At 41.4% G+C, this 13,528-nt stretch overlaps 2 protein-coding genes and 1 non-coding gene across 4 annotated transcripts; all 3 read left to right on the forward strand.

The window, feature by feature from the left end:
• The first annotated feature begins 3,804 nt into the window (after window positions 1-3,804).
• Window positions 3,805-9,186, forward strand: LOC112234508 (protein KRI1 homolog). Its single transcript, XM_024402674.2, has 19 exons — window positions 3,805-4,005; window positions 4,321-4,397; window positions 4,566-4,671; window positions 4,794-4,899; window positions 4,989-5,049; window positions 5,136-5,185; window positions 5,332-5,422; window positions 5,524-5,601; window positions 5,685-5,791; window positions 5,924-6,056; window positions 6,148-6,243; window positions 6,347-6,517; window positions 6,608-6,683; window positions 6,778-6,896; window positions 7,040-7,193; window positions 7,319-7,449; window positions 7,934-7,998; window positions 8,102-8,197; window positions 8,299-9,186. Exons 1-19 carry the CDS (start codon window positions 3,921-3,923, stop codon window positions 8,786-8,788), a joined length of 2,292 nt encoding a protein of 763 aa, XP_024258442.1. The 5' UTR covers window positions 3,805-3,920; the 3' UTR covers window positions 8,789-9,186.
• On the forward strand, window positions 7,655-7,752 carry LOC112234526. Its single transcript, XR_002950905.1, has one exon. It is a non-coding gene; the product is annotated as a Z30 small nucleolar RNA (small nucleolar RNA).
• Window position 9,187: 1 nt separating the features above from the next.
• Window positions 9,188-12,671, forward strand: LOC112234510 (kinetochore protein Spc24-like). Of its 2 annotated transcripts, none has more exons than XM_024402676.2 (6): window positions 9,188-9,334; window positions 10,362-10,530; window positions 10,633-10,777; window positions 11,954-12,058; window positions 12,198-12,274; window positions 12,402-12,671. In XM_024402676.2, the coding sequence occupies exons 2-6, from the start codon at window positions 10,377-10,379 to the stop codon at window positions 12,506-12,508; spliced, it is 588 nt and encodes a 195-aa protein (XP_024258444.1). In that variant the 5' UTR covers window positions 9,188-9,334; window positions 10,362-10,376; the 3' UTR covers window positions 12,509-12,671. The 2 variants fall into 2 exon arrangements, with proteins under 2 accessions (XP_024258444.1, XP_024258445.1); XM_024402677.2 differs by lacking the exon at window positions 9,188-9,334 and adding an exon at window positions 9,710-9,946.
• The last annotated feature ends 857 nt before the right edge of the window (window positions 12,672-13,528 follow it).

The raw sequence follows: 13,528 nt of genomic DNA on the forward strand, positions 1-13,528 counted from the left end.
ATTTCCTAACACAGTGTCCTAGACTGGTTGTTTTTGTTGGCATGACGCATTTTTGAAGCAAAGAACCTCGGGTTGTCCTTAATCATTAACATAACAACATGAGTTCAGTACAGCTGAACTGGAGCTGGAGTTTATTAGAGGTACAGCAGAGTGTAAAAGTGTAACAAACTATCAATATGGGCAGTATCCTTTATACTGGTATTCAAACAGATTGGTGTAATAAACCGTTTATATCATCAGTGTAGTTAATATGAAATACAACCTATCTATATGGAAACATATTAACCATACTTAGAATACGTGGACAACTACAAATACTTAGGTGTCTGGTTAGACTGTAAACTCTCCTTCCAGACCCATATCAAACATCTCCAATCCAAAGTTAAATCTAGAATTGGCTTCCTATTTCGCAACAAAGCATCCTTCACTCATGCTGCCAAACATACCCTTGTAAAACTGACCATCCTACCAGTCCTCGACTTTGGCGATGTCATTTACAAAATAGCCTCCAATACCCTACTCAACAAATTGGATGCAGTCTATCACAGTGCAATCCGTTTTATCACCAAAGCCCCATATACTACCCACCATTGCGACCTGTACGCTCTCGTTGGCTGGCCCTCGCTTCATACTCGTCGCCAAACCCACTGGCTCCATGTCATCTACAAGACCCTGCTAGGTAAAGTCCCCCTTATCTCAGCTCGCTGGTCACCATAGCATCTCCCACCTGTAGCACACGCTCCAGCAGGTATATCTCTCTAGTCACCCCCAAAACCAATTCTTTCTTTGGCCGCCTCTCCTTCCAGTTCTCTGCTGCCAATGACTGGAACGAACTACAAAAATCTCTGAAACTGGAAACACTTATCTCCCTCACTAGCTTTAAGCACCAACTGTCAGAGCAGCTCACAGATTACTGCACCTGTACATAGCCCACCTATAATTTAGCCCAAACAACTACCTCTTTCCCAACTGTATTTAATTTTTATTTATTTATTTATTTTGCTCCTTTGCACCCCATTATTTTTATTTCTACTTTGCACATTCTTCCATTGCAAAACTACCATTCCAGTGTTTTACTTGCTATATTGTATTTACTTTGCCACCATGGCCTTTTTTGCCTTTACCTCCCTTCTCACCTCATTTGCTCACATTGTATATAGACTTGTTTATACTGTATTATTGACTGTATGTTTGTTTTACTCCATGTGTAACTCTGTGTCGTTGTATCTGTCGAACTGCTTTGCTTTATCTTGGCCAGGTCGCAATTGTAAATGAGAACTTGTTCTCAACTTGCCTACCTGGTTAAATAAAGGTAAAATAAAAATAAAAAATTAAATAAAAAATACTCTCTCATTTTACGTAAACATTACAGAAGAGATAAATGGTGAGGCCATCCTGATGTTTTTTTTTGTGTACATTGAATATCTGCCAATATTCTATGCAGAGGTTGGATGTATTCACTTTTCCCAGAAGGGGAAGCAGTGGGCAGAGGGTGAAAATAGGCCAGGGAAGGACACTGCTTCCTTCTGAAACCTGTTGATGTTTTGTCCATTGTTTACCTATATATCATGACATTTTTAGGTGAGCCCTCTCACGTAATGATGACATGATACAGTGTTATTCTACACATCAGAAAGCATTGATTTGTAGTTTTGCTTCCAGTTAAATGATTCATCCCATCTTGATCTATTTTCTTCAGATGAAGACAATCTTCATCTAATTTTGAACATATGCCAGGTCAGGTGAGAAAAACTCCTGAGCCACGGGGTAGGCTATTATAAAAGGATACATAAATTACACCAGTTTGAGATGTGTAACTTGGTTAAAAAAAACTGTTTGAATTCACTTAATTGTAATATTCTGCGATAAAGAGCACATGTTCAACCCAATAAAAAACTAGTTTTCACAACTCGAGGTTCAAAAACTACATTACTACAGTATGTGGCACTGAGTCTAGAATAAAGTTACAGGGTTGAAGTTTTTATCTTAAATTAGCCATACATACCCTTGTGACAGGGGAAAAGGAAGCTTGTTGCGTGCCACAGGGAGGTGCAATTGAATACAATACAAAAAAATGAAATTGTTAAAACATTTCTAGCTTGTTTATCCATGGGTAACAGGGTTGAGTGGTATGCTCGAACCACTCAGTTTTCACCACAAAACACCAGAAAATGGCTAAATAGAGTAGAACCAACTCACCTTCTTGTATGCTATGATTTGACTATTAGATGTCAAGTAATAGTTTCACCATATTAAAATGAGAATTCAGTTCACGTAATAGGGTTGACCTTAAAATGAGGGACAATTTTTTTTTTTTTTACCTTAAAATGAATTACTAATCACATTAAATAAATATTGATCTTCAGAAATGACTTGGTCAAAGCAGCAAATTAACTGGGGCTTTACAATGATGGTGAAAGTCATAGAGGGTGCACTGAGGTCCAAATACTGAATTTTGTCTTCATTTATATGAAAGAAAATCTGATTTATTGAAGTATCTATGTGGTCTATATTAAAGAGCACTTCATTGAATATAACAAGCTTTAAAAATGTAACATTGGTGCACAATTTCTACTTAAAACATCAAAGGGATGCAAAAAGGCCCTCATTTCGTGAAACGACAGAGTTATATTGCTGTCCCTTGGCTATCACCTCAGACCTCAAATAAACACCTTCCTCCTCTCTGAATCCCACTGCAGCCTCACTCCCTAGAGCCCTCCAATACCTGGTCAACTATTCAAGACATGAGGTGAATGAAACTACTTAAAGTCATTAATCATTCCAGAAACAGTCTCAGGCACTATTATTTGCTTTAGGTGGGATGTGTTATTATTTGACAGACTCGTTTGACAGTGGTGATAAGCTACATAGATTGGCAAAGAATTGCAATGTGAACATCACTGATCATTTATTGTGGGGGCCCAGGGAGATGAAGACATGACTCAGAGTAGCTATGTACAAAGAACAAACAGCAAAGAGAACATGGGTGATAATTGATGCCATGTAAGACCATATACTAGGTTGTTGTTTGAAAGGATCTGAGTAAAGCCCAATTCAAAGAGGTCAGAGCCACAGGAATGTTGAGGTGACAAACATAATATACTGAGATAATTTGGGCATAGGCCTAACTCGTCCAACTAGACAAAAACAGAACATTATATTGATGAAGTGTAAAAAAGGAATAGTTGTCTCGAGTAAACTGGTAAACTGGTGTCTTTGACCTGTTCTTTCTGAGTCAGATAATTGGAATAATGAATTCCATTACTGTTTTTAAAATACAAATACATTCCTAAGTCTTGTGTAAACTATCCTCCCAGTAGACATTATCTCCTGTACTTTCACTGTCTGGTTACCTTATGATATTTAAAAAACCATAGGGATGGACCAGCATGGTGCATATGGGCCTATACATATTAACAATTTGTACTAGAGCGCCTCCAGCTGTGCTACTGAGTCTCATTCCAAAAACATTGTGATGGGCTACTACACACACAAACAACACAAAAACATTAGATAGCTACAGAGTAGATTAGCATTGTATCTGACGCACACATTGCTACTAGGTTGGAGATTATTACTCAACATAAATTATACTAATGTTCTTACTAACACAAAAGGCAAAGCCATCAATGTTCTCAAACTAGGACCCTTAATTTGAATTGCCAATATATTTCTAAGAAATATTTTGTGATTTTTAAAAAATATATACCAAAAATAATTTTATATTGGCAACAAATATATTTGTTGATAAAACGTACATATTTTCTAAACCTATGATTGCTTGATCCTCGTTTGGAACTCTGGCCCTCCTCTCAGGAAACCACGTGGTAGTTCTACACACGCTGCTGTGGATGTTAGCATCATGAACAGATTTCACTGAATCCTTTTCCCGATAAATATTATCCAGTTCACAAGTAATCATGTCAGGCAAATCGGATTTCAAGATTAATTCAAAGTTTGCAGAGAAATATGACAAATATAGACAAAAAGAAGAGTTACAAAGGCGTAAGTGTGACTTCCCAAGCTTGTTAGCTAGATGGCTAGCAAGCCAGCCGTCATGTTAGCTAAAGTTATCCTTTTCAACTTGCTTGCTAACTTTTGATCCCATTCTCACTTGAAATTAATCTTATTCTGTAATTTATTTAACTTACATATTAATACGCTCAGAAGTTAACTTAGCCATCATTACATTTTTGGTTATAACTAGGTAACGTTAGCTAGCATGTCCAGCTAGATAGCAATTTAGTTCTGACTTGTTTTCCTGGCGGAATGCTTCCAACACATTGAATGGCTTGTCATGTTCATTATTGATTATTTCAGTGAAAGACAAATATGGCGACCAAGCTGACGAGAGTGAGTCTGGTTCAGATTCAGAATCAGATGATGATAGCGAGGTGGTAAGTGCTATTACTGTATCTAATTTGGCTAGCTATATCGTTTCAAGTTCGCAATACAAACACTGCCATGGTGTTCTGTTTATGGTTTGTCAGTGTTTTTGTCCCTACCTTTGTGTCCTTAACCCGTATATTTGTAATTTCAATGCAGACTGATGTGTGTCTTCTTAGGAACTTGACCCCAAAGTTGAAAGGGACTTCTACAGAACATTGTCTCTGCTGAAGAAGAAAGATCCTAAGATCTATCAGACTGATGCAACATTCTACACGGTGGAAGGTATGTCATCAGTCAGTGTGTCTTGGTGTTGCTGCAACTGATTATGGTATGACAGTTTGATTCTGTGTTGCTTGTTTGTTTAAGAGGTGCCTTTCACCACCAAACTTTTCATTCTTAATCAGATGCATCCATTGGGGATGATGCCCAGCCTTCAACTTCAAAGAAAACCACAGAGAAGCCAATGTATCTGAAAGACTATGAGCGAAAAGTTATCTTGGAAAGGGGAGGGTGAGTGAGCTGCAGTATTCCTACTGTGCATATCTTTGTATCTAATTTTGGGCAAATGGTTTGACAATAACAATTTGTCTCATTCCCAGTAAATATGAGGATGACGATGACGAGGAGAGTGACGATGAAGAGGCTGCAAAGAGGAGAGAGGCATGTTATGATACATTGTTTGACACATTTACATGGAGGTATGTCACGAGAAGTCATGTATTGTTTGCCTTCGCTTTCTTTGACAGAGAGCTGCATCTCCAAGTTACATCCAGGAGCAGAGAGAATTGAAAGAGAGGTAAGGGTTAAATTCTCTCATAATCACTGTGTAATCACAACCTTTGCCCTAAAGAACATGGTGTATTTACACAAATAAATAAACTCTTGTTTTCTGTCTTTTATAACTGTCTTTGGAACATAAACACTGTGTCATGCTTCCACCAGCTTCCGTAAATTCATACAGGACAGTGATGAGGAGGGCAGTGAAGAGGACTTTCAGCTGCTGAAGAGGAGGAGCAAAACACAGGAAGAGAAGGTCCGTGGGAACCGGTGCCTGACTTTGTCTTATCATACAGTATAAAGCACTGCAGAGAGAAACATTCTATTCCTCTAACCTGTTATCTTTCTACCCAACAGGATAAAGAGGAAGAGGATTATGTGGACTGGCTGAAAGGCCAGGCAGAGCTGGGGGGCCCAGAAGAGGTGCAGGACATGGTGAGTGATGGAGAAACTGTTGGAATAGAGGGAATAGAGGGCAAGAGAGCTGTGACTGAAATATGTGCTGTGTGTTGAGACAGAAATACCTGAGGGACTATTGGAACGACCCAGAGCTGGATGAGAAGGAGTGTTTCCTTAGGGATTTTGTCCTGAATAAGGGCTACATGGAGAAAAATGATGTGGACGGGTAACAGTTATTTACACAAGTTATTTTATGTGTCTACACATATGTTTTGTCCATGTATGCTTTCAATTGTAATCGTAGAGCAGTGCTCAGCACCGCTCTGACTGTGTACTAATCTGCCATGGCTGTGTGCAGGATCCCCAGCTATGACGAGGTGGTGAATGATGACGTGGAGAACTCAGAAGAGGATGGGGAGTCGTTCTTGGAGCGCCAGGAGGACTTTGAAAGACACTACAACTTCCGCTTTGAGGAGCCTGATGCCCAGAAGGTGGACTTTCCCGTCTCTACATGCACATGTCTGTTTGTATGGCGTAGTGTATGTACCTTGGTCTCATATAGTATCTTATTGTTCCTTACAGATCAAGACTTACCCCCGTACCATTGCCACCTCTGTCCGCTCCAAAGACGAGCGCAGGAAGCTCAAAAGGGAGGAAGTGAAGGATAGGAAGAAAAGGGTCAGTAGACTCTCTTTTAGTTCATCTTATTCATCACTCCATCCCTTCCTCATTTCTCTCACCCTCCCAACAAACTGACCTGTCACTCTTCTGGCCCCTGCAGGAGAAGGAGCAGAAGCATGAGCAGCTGAAGCAGCTGAAGAACCTGAAGCGTAATGAGATCATGCAGAAACTGCGGCGGCTGCAGGAGCTGACAGGCAACGAGCAGCTGGCCTTCAGTCAGGTGGACCTGGAGGGAGACTTTGACCCCCAGCAGCATGACCAGCTCATGCAGGTGACCACTCACACACCTCAAGAAGAGAAACGGATTGTAAATAAAGACACTCCTCTTATTGTCTCTCCCTGCATTTTTATCTTCTTCCAGAAATTCTTTGGTGATGAATATTATGGAGAGGAAGAGGGGGAGAAGCCCCAGTTTGAAGTTGAAGAGCTAGAGGGTGGTAAGTCACTCGTTGCTGATTTTATTATCTCAAGTAGAATCTAATACTTTAGAATCGGTGGCATTGTAATAAGGTAGCTTTCTCTGTCCTGCAGAACACTGGAACTGGGACACATGGACAGGAGAGGTTGGAGACAAGGAATATGGTGGTGAAGAAGAGGAGCATGAAGGAGAAGAGTATGACCTACCAAACTGTGAAGATCCAGACTTTATTGTGAGTTCCTCTAATATGACCATCACTTCAGCATTGCCTGCAGACCTTAAGAAACACATTTAGTGGCGGCTAGTCAGAAATAAAGGTCTTGTTGATGTTTGAGATTGTATGTGACTCACTCATCTGAATTCTCACTTGACCAGATGGATGCAGACTATGATCCCAGTCAGCCAAGCACCTCCAAGAAGCAGAAGAAAAAGGAGAAGATGAAGGTGGATGCCCTGCTGATGGGAAAGAAGAGAAAGAAGTCTCATTTTGCTGAGGTCATTACCCAAAACAAGCCTGTGTTTGACCCCCGTAAGTCTCAGGAGGTTCAGCACCATGAATCTTGGGTTATTTTCCATAACCTTTTAGATTCTGTTCGATGTACTATAGATATTGAGACTGAATGCTCTTTCATGCATCCATCCTTTGTGTTTCAGAGGAGAAGTCCTTTGAGCAGTACCTGGACGAGTACTATAAGCTGGACTATGAGGACATCATAGACGACATCCCCTGCAGGTTTCGCTACAGGCAGGTCCTGGCCAATGACTTTGGCCTGTCCACTGACGAGGTGAGACTGGGGGCCCTAGTTCCTACTAGGTTGTCTCAGGGTTGGGGTCAATTCAGGAAGTACACTAAAATTCTAATTCTTATGCTTTTCAATTAGAAAAGTTTGGAGTTTGGTTAACTTTTTTTAGTTGTCTGGAATTTAAATTTCATTTACCCCCCCCAACCCTGGGTTGTGCTATAGTATAGTACTGTACAGACCCAGAATCCTGCACTGATGAGCTGAGATGTGACTGACCTGGTATTGCCACCCTCCGGGGACAGCTCTGACCAGGGCATGACTTCAGTTAATCTTCTCTCTGAGCAGACGAGGATGAGGAGACAGAATGATAGAAAGGGAAATGCTTGTATGCACCGAGTTATCAACTTGCTTGGAACCTTATCTGCATAAATTAGGTTTAAAGTCATTTCTGTGGATTTAGCATCTATGTTTAAAGTGGCTGTATGAATATGTTACTATTACAGAAAGTAACTTGTTCTTCCCTCAGATCCTTGGAGCAGATGAGAAAGAGCTGAACCGCTGGGCCTCGCTAAAGAAGACCTGCATGTTCAGGTACTGAACCTGGTCTCAAAACAGTAGGCATTTACTAATCAGCTACTTATGGGGAAAATGGTCTTTCAGATTTTTCCTTTTCTATTTTCTATCTCCTTTTCAGGTCTGACAAGGAGGAGATGAGTGATTTGCAGAACTACAAAATCAAAGGACAAAATGTGAAGAAAAAGATAGAAGTCTTGAACTCTTTCTATGCTGAGTGAGTATTCTACCATATGCAGATTGGCAGAATATGTTCTCTAAGAAATCTGAAAACGGAATTATCGTCATTGACCAACTTGTGCTCATATTTCTTTGCAGGGAGGACAAAGCAGAGGGCAAGACCAAAGTGGGTAAGAAGAGAAGAGACAGGATGAAGAATGCAGAGAAGGATGACAAGGATCTGGAGGATGATGATGATGAGGCTGGACCCAGTCAGGAAAGCTCTGCATTGGACTCTGGTGAGGGGGTGGTAGTCCAGGCACTGAGAGAGGCAGGAGACCTGGAAGAGGAGTTCCTGGTACCCAAATCCAAGAAGTTGAAACTGGAGCAGGAAACCGTTGCTTCCACTCAGGAGACTGCCAACACAAGGACTGAAAGGCCAAAATTGCCCAAGAAGAAAAACAGGCACCCAGGAAGCCGCCTCATGTCGGGGAAGGGGCCCTTCAGAGTGAAAATGGGTGGGCGAGAGTTCAGCGGACAGAGACTGAAGGCCTATGGACTGAATCCCAAGAGACTGCACTTCAGGCAGCTTGGCAGGCAGAAACGAAAGGCTCAAGAGAAGACCGAGAAGCAAGGGATCAAGGAGTGAGGGATCCCTTGCAGGGTCGTTACAATACTATACATCATTGGTTCCCAACCAGGGGTACTTGGCCTATCCACGGGGTATTTGAGAATAGACCATAGGTCTACTGGTAAAATGCACACGGGGAGTATTCCAGGCAGTGCAAAATTCAGTTGGTGGTACAGTAATCGAAAAGGGTTGGGAACCACTGCTATACGTTGTTCGTCTAACGAAAGTTAAACTCCGTGGGTCCATCAGGTTCCATTGTGTAAAATAAATCGTGCAATCATGACATTGGCGCCCCCATGTGGATCTAGCCAATCACAACGCTTGATATTTTTGGCGCTTTCTATTAATTCGATATTTTCAATTGTAGGCATCTACTTATTGTGTATGTGAATAAATACTTTACATTTGTCCTGTAATTTAGTTTTTTGTTTAGAAACAAAAATTCCGTCAGGCACTTTCGCTGGCACCTCATGTTAGCGCGTGCGTTCGCAGGACAAATTTGAATTACGGAAACGACTGAAGTGAAGCAAAACTCAGTGGACTGTTTACATTCGGCAAAACACGGTAAGTCAAGCCTTGTACAACTTTTTATACGTATCTAATTAAGATGTTATAGTAACCGTAGCTGTCGTCAGTGGGTCTGGGCATTAAGTTGAATGCTGTTTTCAAGCAAGAGCCTCTGCAGCTAACCTTAGTTAGACATAGCATTTTATTTTGTTGACCGTAGGCAGCAAACAATTTTAGTGGTGATGATGCACCAGCTAACGTAAACTCACCCCGTTCCGTACAAATGTGCGCAACCGCAACATTCAAACGAGGCTACAAAGAAAACTAATGTGACTGTTGACGTCAAAATCGGGGGTGTGAACTACGTTTCTGTTCATTGACATGGTAATGGCTCTATAGTATTGGAGAAAAGTTGAAAAAACACCCTCCGTTACATCTTGACGTGTCATGTCGTAACGTACAGTACGCATAAAGCAACAATTTATCTTACAATCTCTCACCACCTGGTGTAGCACTTCTATCATCCTTTAAAAACAAATGGACAGGGGTAAGGGGGGAATACCTAGTCATTGCGTGCGATCATCATTCTCAAAGCAGCTGTTCACTTCTAAGATCACTTTAGCACCGCCCTAAAAACATGATTCAAATTCGACACAAACCTTCAAATAGGTATGTAATGACACTATATTAACTATTTTTATAGTGTTTTATTTACATTTTAGAGGAGATAGGTGGTAAGTTGGACAGATCGAGTGGGGAAAAAAAGCTATTTTCCCACACATCTCTCCTTCTCACTCACGCATTAGTTTCGCTTCCCCACCCGCCATTTTTAAAGACCCGACGGGCTCATTGCCTTGTTGAATTATGCAGAAAAGGTCATGTAATTGATTCTGTTGGAAAGGGGATAAATTGTGCTGTACAATGGTATTGACATTAAAGTTGATCTGGAAGTATTACGTTTTTGGGGCGTTAAAATAAGGGCAATTGTACGGACCAAGGCGATGTACGAGTTTAGGTGAGTTTAAGTTAGTCTGCTCTAGAACAGGCAGTAATTTATAATCTATTTCTACTAAAATTTCCACAGAAAAGACGTGTCACCATGCTTCAGGACGTTATGGACACGGGAGAGTCGATGGTCAAAATACTGAAAAGCAGCAAAGCTGACGATGAATTAAGAAAAGTGAGAGAAAAACAGCAGTCTTTCTTTGAGCGACATATGGACACGATGAAAACCATCACACTGGTGTTAAACGGTAAGGAAAAATAATAAACTTGTAGATCCTATCATATGATAACTTACTTTCTTTCCATACCGTCAAGATATATAGCCTAATCTTGATCGTCATTGTCCTCAGGTGTAGTTCAGTGTGAGGATGAGGCGAGCCAGAAGCTGCTGGACATGGAGGGGCAGAAGAGCCAGGCAGAGTGGGAACTGGACAGCCTGGAGCAGGAGCTGCAGCAGTATACAGCAAGGAGCCAGAACATGGACTCTGAACTACAGTATCCTTCACTCAGTCATGCTCTGTCTCTACACAGAACAAGTTCTGTGAACCCTTCCTGTCTCAGCCTCCAGTATTTATGCTGCATTAGTTTGTGTTGGGGGGCTAGGGTCAGTTTGTTATATCTGGAGTACTTCTCCTGTCTTATCCGGTGTCCTGTGTGAATTTAAGTATGCTCTCTCTAATTCTCTTTCTCTCTTACTTTCTCTCTCTTGGAGGACCTGAGCCCTAGGACCATGCCTCAGGACTACCTGACATGATGACTCCTTGTTGTCCCCAGTCCACCTGGCCGTGCTGCTGCTCCAGTTTCAACTGTTCTGCCTGTGATTATTATTATTCGACCATGCTGGTCATTTATGAACATTTGAACATCTTGGCCATGTTCTGTTACAATCTCCACCCGGCACAGACAGAAAGCCTGGTTCCTCTCTAGGTTTCTTCCTAGGTTTTGGCCTTTCTAGGGAGTTTTTCCTAGCTACCGTGCTTCTACACCTGCATTGCTTGCTGTTTGGGGTTTTAGGCTGGGTGTCTGTACAGCACTTTGAGATATCATCTGATGTATGAAGGGCTATATAAGTACACTTGATTTGATAAATGTACTGCAATTGGTGCTCTCTAAGGTGCACATGAATGCTGTGTTGTCCAGATAATACATATAGGGAGCAGTCACATTCTACCCTGAGCTTGTCCATTGCTGCAGGCTGACCAGGCTGCCATCCATTGCTGAAAGTGTTGAGATTTCAGTTTATATGCCATACAGTGAGTATGCAGAGGATCCTACTGGTGACTAGCGCGGTAGTGTGTTAAAATCTGAAACAACCCCTTTAAATCAGCTGTTTTCTCGAAAGAGTAATGCATGCACACACTTTAAAAAAATAAAAAAAAAAGCTACATAGATTTTATCTACTAGCTAAATGTTTTTATCACGTTACACTTATTTTGGGACTCTACCCCTGTAAATGTAATTTGCCTGATGACATACTAGTGGACAAGGAATATTATTTAATACAAGCGCATTTGTTTCCTCACCTCCGCTCAATTACCATTGACCTTTTTCAAAATCAGGCAAGGAGAGGTTGGAGTTGAGGAGTAGTAGAGGATGGAGTTGAGGAAGCGAGGAGTCGAACAGCACCAATTGAGATTCTCCCCGTGTTGGTTTCCTTGACCTGTTCCTCAGGTTCCTGCAGAGGAAGCTGGAGAGTCTGTGTGACTCGGAGCAGGAGCTGCAGACCCTGCAGCAGGAGGTTGATGATGACACTATGGAGGTCATCCCATCAGCCATGTGAGTAGGACTAACAGCATACTGAAATAATCACTCCCAACACCACACGAGCCCACCACACTAAACCATGATAGTCGGTGAGCATTGATCTCACATCATGAACAGCATGGTGCAACTTGACAAACTGTTCATTCTGCAGATACGTGGCCCAGTTGTACCACAAGGTGACCAAGATCAAGTGGGAGTATGACACGAAGCCACACATTCTGAGAGGAGGTATTTGTCACTGCATAACTGTTTTTCCATCACAAAGTCACAAATGTGGAATTCTTGTTTAATGGCTGGCTGATGTGGGTTTTAGTTGCGTTTAACTAAAGTTTGAGTGTACTTTAATCCCTTACAGTGCACTATGGATCTGACCTGGCCACACCAATCAACATAGACACCTCTGTGCGGTCTCGGTGTTCAGTCAGTGATGAGCTGTGGAACTTTGTCAACACTGAATGGTAGAAGAGATCAAAGGAAAGTTGCCATATTTGTCCAGTAGTTGTTTGTCCTGAAGTTGGATTGTCTGTGTGTTGTAATACATTTGTTTTATACTAAGATTGTATTCCTATTGTTGGTATTGACTTCCATGACATTTTGTTATATTGAATAAAGTAGTTTTCCTAAACATCACATTTCCTAGAACACTTATTCATGGTAAATGCTATTCCTCCATGGGCTTTCCATGTCTAAAGCAAGGAGGATGCACAATTGGCTAGTGTTTCTGAGATTTTGGTTGAACAAAAAGATAATTGTAACTGCTGCAGTAATAATGTGTTGCTGTTATTAGTTGTCAACCCATTGAATTTTCCTAATTGGCAGGGCCTGACGTGAGTTATTGTGGAGATTTTCATTTTAGAGCAAATGTATTTATTACATTTGTGGCCAGCCCAAGCTTGACCCACTTGCAAAAGTCCATGTTGACAAAGTGAGTTCAACCATTTATGGTTGAGAGGACTTGTTTCTAGTCTTGAATGGAAAAGGGCAGTTTTTTGCTCACACACAATTTATGCAACTTTTACCATTACTCTTCATTGCACATCCCACACGTTTTGTAAATGAGTCATTTTTATTGCCGATGCTTAGGTAGGTTTCTGCCAGTGTAGCATGTGGTGAGTAGTTGATTTGATACAGGGCGGGGGACAGGTTTCGTTTGGATCTCAACTCGTGTAACCTCGTCAGCTGGTGGTTTCTTGTTGATAATCTTACTGGAAACGGGGCGTCAAGTATATTGTCCCCAATGACTGCTGCCTTCTCTCTGTGTTGCCACAAGCGCATGCCTTCTTCTTGGGTTGTTGCTTGTGGTATTTGGATTTGGTGCACTGGGTTAAGTGGGGGGTTTGTCGCGTGTGCTTGTGTGTTTACTTCAATAACTTCAGCATCGATCAGACATTTCCATTTATTGTGATATACAGTACGTTTCTTTGGCATCTGTCTCTGCTCTATCGTGGGAAACTACACCTTGGTGTATATGTATATTTTGGA

Source organism: Oncorhynchus tshawytscha, linkage group LG09 (assembly GCF_018296145.1).
Source record: "Oncorhynchus tshawytscha isolate Ot180627B linkage group LG09, Otsh_v2.0, whole genome shotgun sequence".
NCBI lineage: Eukaryota > Metazoa > Chordata > Actinopteri > Salmoniformes > Salmonidae > Oncorhynchus > Oncorhynchus tshawytscha.

What these genes read in the sequence shown, in the direction of transcription:
- LOC112234508 (XM_024402674.2), top strand. Translation starts at nt 3,921, where the DNA reads ATGTCAGGCAAATCGGATTTCAAGATTAATTCAAAGTTTGCAGAGAAA. An exon ending in AAAAGAAGAGTTACAAAGGC is followed by an intron (nt 4,006 to 4,320) that starts GTAAGTGTGACT and finishes TGATTATTTCAG; the next exon opens with TGAAAGACAAATATGGCGAC. An exon ending in AGGCTGCAAAGAGGAGAGAG is followed by an intron (nt 5,050 to 5,135) that starts GCATGTTATGAT and finishes TTTCTTTGACAG; the next exon opens with AGAGCTGCATCTCCAAGTTA.
- LOC112234510 (XM_024402676.2), top strand. Translation starts at nt 10,377, where the DNA reads ATGCTTCAGGACGTTATGGACACGGGAGAGTCGATGGTCAAAATACTG. An exon ending in CATCACACTGGTGTTAAACG is followed by an intron (nt 10,531 to 10,632) that starts GTAAGGAAAAAT and finishes CATTGTCCTCAG; the next exon opens with GTGTAGTTCAGTGTGAGGAT. An exon ending in GCCACACATTCTGAGAGGAG is followed by an intron (nt 12,275 to 12,401) that starts GTATTTGTCACT and finishes AATCCCTTACAG; the next exon opens with TGCACTATGGATCTGACCTG.